General features: G+C 62.5%; 1 protein-coding gene across 1 annotated transcript; it reads left to right on the top strand.

The window, feature by feature from the left end:
• Nucleotides 1-114: 114 nt before the first annotated feature.
• STK16 (serine/threonine kinase 16) lies at nucleotides 115-1,397 on the top strand. Its single transcript, XM_010182142.1, has 6 exons — nucleotides 115-390; nucleotides 470-603; nucleotides 682-802; nucleotides 883-978; nucleotides 1,047-1,168; nucleotides 1,259-1,397. The coding sequence occupies exons 1-6, from the start codon at nucleotides 115-117 to the stop codon at nucleotides 1,395-1,397; spliced, it is 888 nt and encodes a 295-aa protein (XP_010180444.1).
• The last annotated feature ends 1,480 nt before the right edge of the window (nucleotides 1,398-2,877 follow it).

Here is a 2,877-nt window from a genome sequence, read left to right as displayed (position 1 = left end):
CCTAAGGTGGGGGTATTGTGCCTGGGGGATTCCCATGGAGAGGGGTGCAAGCACTCACTGCCCTCTGCCCCCTTCCCCTGGGTGCTTAGAGTTGAGGCTGGACACAAGGCCCCGATGTGGGCACCGCAGCAGTGTGACACCCAGCCCGTGTTGTGCTGGGCTTCTTGCAGGGGCTTCAGCTATGTGGACCTGGTGGAGGGGCTGCGGGATGGGCGCTTCTATGCCCTGAAGCGCATCCTGTGCCATGACAAGGAGGACCGCCAGACCGCCCTGCATGAGGTGGAGATGCACAGCCTCTTTGACCACCCCAACATCCTGCGTCTGGTGGCCCACTGCATGGTGGAGAAGGGCGCCAAGCATGAAGCCTGGCTCCTCCTGCCCTATGTGAAGGTGAGGGGGGCTCCTCCAGCCAACTCCATTCCCTTGCCACCAGAAGCAGCAGTGGCAACCAGCTGCTTGTCTTTGCCAGGGAGGGACTCTCTGGAGAGAGGTGGAAACACTGCGGGAGAAAGGGACCTTCATGCCAGAGCAGCGGATCCTCCACATCCTCCATGGCATCTGCCGCGGGCTGCAAGCCATCCACAGCAAAGGCTACGCACACAGGTGAGGGACCAGTAGACACAGCTTGGGGGGTGGCCGGCAGGGTGCCCAGTGGGCAGTCGGTGATATCCATCCCTGCAGGGACCTCAAGCCCACCAATGTGCTGCTGGATGAGGGTGACCAGCCCGTGCTGATGGACCTGGGCTCCATGAACCAAGCTCGCATTGAAGTGAACAGTTCTCAGAAGGCCATGGCCGTGCAGGTGGGTGCCGTGGGGCAGCACCCCACCAGCTTGTCCCTTCCCCAAGCCCTTCATCCCCACCCTCACCCTCATCTCTGCAGGACTGGGCTGCTCAGCGCTGCACCATCTCCTACCGTGCCCCTGAGCTCTTCACAGTGCCGAGCCAGTGTGTCATAGACGAGCGCACAGATATTTGGGTAAGGACCTGCCCCCCCCAGTCCCCGTCCCGCTGCCATGGGGCTGCGCTGACCCTGCCATGCTCCAGTCCCTAGGCTGCATGCTGTACTGCATGATGTTTGGGGAGGGCCCCTACGACGCCATCTTCCAGAAGGGTGACAGCGTGGCTCTGGCAGTGCAGAACCCCATCACTTTGCCTCCCACAACCAGGTTAGGGGCTGGGGAGGGCGACCCTGCTCCTAGGCATCCCCCTGTGCTGTGCATCACACGTACTCCCCCCTCTTGCCATCTTTCCTGCAGGTATTCAGCTGGTTTGCAGCACCTGCTCTCCTCCATGATGACGCTGGACCCCCAGGAGCGACCCAGCATAGATGAAGTCCTCCACCAGCTGGAAGAGCTGCAGCCAGCGCCGGCGGGACAGGACACCACGCAGATCTGAGCCTGTCCCACCCCGCAGCTCTGAGCCTGTCCCACCCCGCAGCAGTGATGTGCTCCCAGGACGAGCAAGGGGAAAAGCGGCTGCCCCTGTCCCTGCTCCAAACGGAGCTGTTGCAGAGGGGATTGCTGTGGTGGGGGAGCTGGCGCCCTGTGCTGGAGGTGTGTTGGATTTGGAGTGTTCTGTGCCCTGGATGCTGCTGCCTGGGACTTGCTCTGTGCTCCAGGACTGTGGGTGTGTGACTTGCTGCTAAACGCGGGGCTCTCATCGGCCACTCCCTCCCCCGGGGGTTGCAGAGGATGCGGCGCGATCCCCCTGGGTGATGGCAGCTGTGGCTCCAAAGCTTTTGGGTCACCCCTGCCTGGGGCAGAGCCACAGGCCGGGTCCTGGTGCGGTGCTAGAGCAAGGCAGGGGGACTTGCGCCCTCTCTGCTGCTCCTCCCGGCACCAATGTTGCCTTGTATTTGGAGTAAAAGATGTTCTTGCGGAGGTGTGGACGTGTCCCAGTCTGCGGGGGAGGGGGTCCCGCTGGGGGCACAAGGAGAGCAGGGCATGCTGTCTGGGTTGTGCAGGCAAGCATTGCCGAGGGGAAGGGCAGCAGAGGACAGCCCCGGCAGGGCGGTGCGGCCAGGGTATTAGCAATAAGCAGGGAAAGTTAATCCCTGGCCCCAGCGCACCGTAATGGGAGTTAACACAACTCTGCAGCTGGAGCCAGGCGCCGCTGCTCAGAGCCTCCGGGGCTGGGCACTGCGGGAAGGGGCTTAGCACAGCGCAGGCAGTGGCAAGGGCACAGGCAGAGCTACTCAGCTGCCCCAAAAGAAGGAGATGGGTGCCCAGGCTGGGGAGTTGGCAGAGCTTGGGAGAAAGGGGCGGCTGCCCTGCTCTGGTGGATTGAGCAGAGCGTGGGGACAGCACAGCCACCATTGACTGGAGAGGCTCGCTGGGACACACAGCAGTGGAGCTACCCGCGGGGAGGGGTGAAAAAAAGAGATGCACACAAGCGGTTTCACGGGGAGCGTTCCCTCCTTTAATCCTCTCACCACAACACAGCAGAAAAGCAGCCGCGGGGGTTCATGCCACGCCAGACGCCCTTGTGGGGCACACCCACTGCACCGCAGAGCCGGGCATGCCCCTCGTCCCCCACTGTGGCCAGCAGGACAGAGGTGCTAGGCTGCTCCCACTGCTTCAAGCACTCTTCTAAATGAGCCCACCTACCCTCTGGCTGTACAAGGGAAGAAGTCCCAGCAGCTGCAGGCTTTTTCTTGCTCAGGCTAAATCTGCTCCCCTGGGCTCCGGGATACAATGCAGGGCCATATGCATTGGGGCCATACACCATGGGAGGAAGCACTACAAATCCTGGTTGGAGCAGCGAGGGGGGGGGTGGGATGTGTGCCATGGCCCCGGGGGCTCTTACCTGCATGGGGAGCAAGCCAGAGCTGCAGCATAGCACTGGGAGGAAGCAGAGCAGCACCAGCAGCAGAGCT

This window comes from Mesitornis unicolor, unplaced genomic scaffold (assembly GCF_000695765.1).
Source record: "Mesitornis unicolor isolate BGI_N332 unplaced genomic scaffold, ASM69576v1 scaffold48313, whole genome shotgun sequence".
Lineage (NCBI taxonomy): Eukaryota > Metazoa > Chordata > Aves > Mesitornithiformes > Mesitornithidae > Mesitornis > Mesitornis unicolor.
The sequence above is the reverse complement of the archived record's forward strand: the minus strand, read 5'-3'. Positions and strand labels throughout refer to the sequence as shown.

Bases quoted from the DNA above. Each gene is read 5' to 3' on its own strand.
- STK16 (XM_010182142.1), top strand. From the start codon at position 115: ATGTGGGCACCGCAGCAGTGTGACACCCAGCCCGTGTTGTGCTGGGCT. The intron at 391-469 runs GTGAGGGGGGCT...TGTCTTTGCCAG, and splicing joins TCCTCCTGCCCTATGTGAAG to GGAGGGACTCTCTGGAGAGA. The intron at 1,169-1,258 runs GTTAGGGGCTGG...TCTTTCCTGCAG, and splicing joins ACTTTGCCTCCCACAACCAG to GTATTCAGCTGGTTTGCAGC.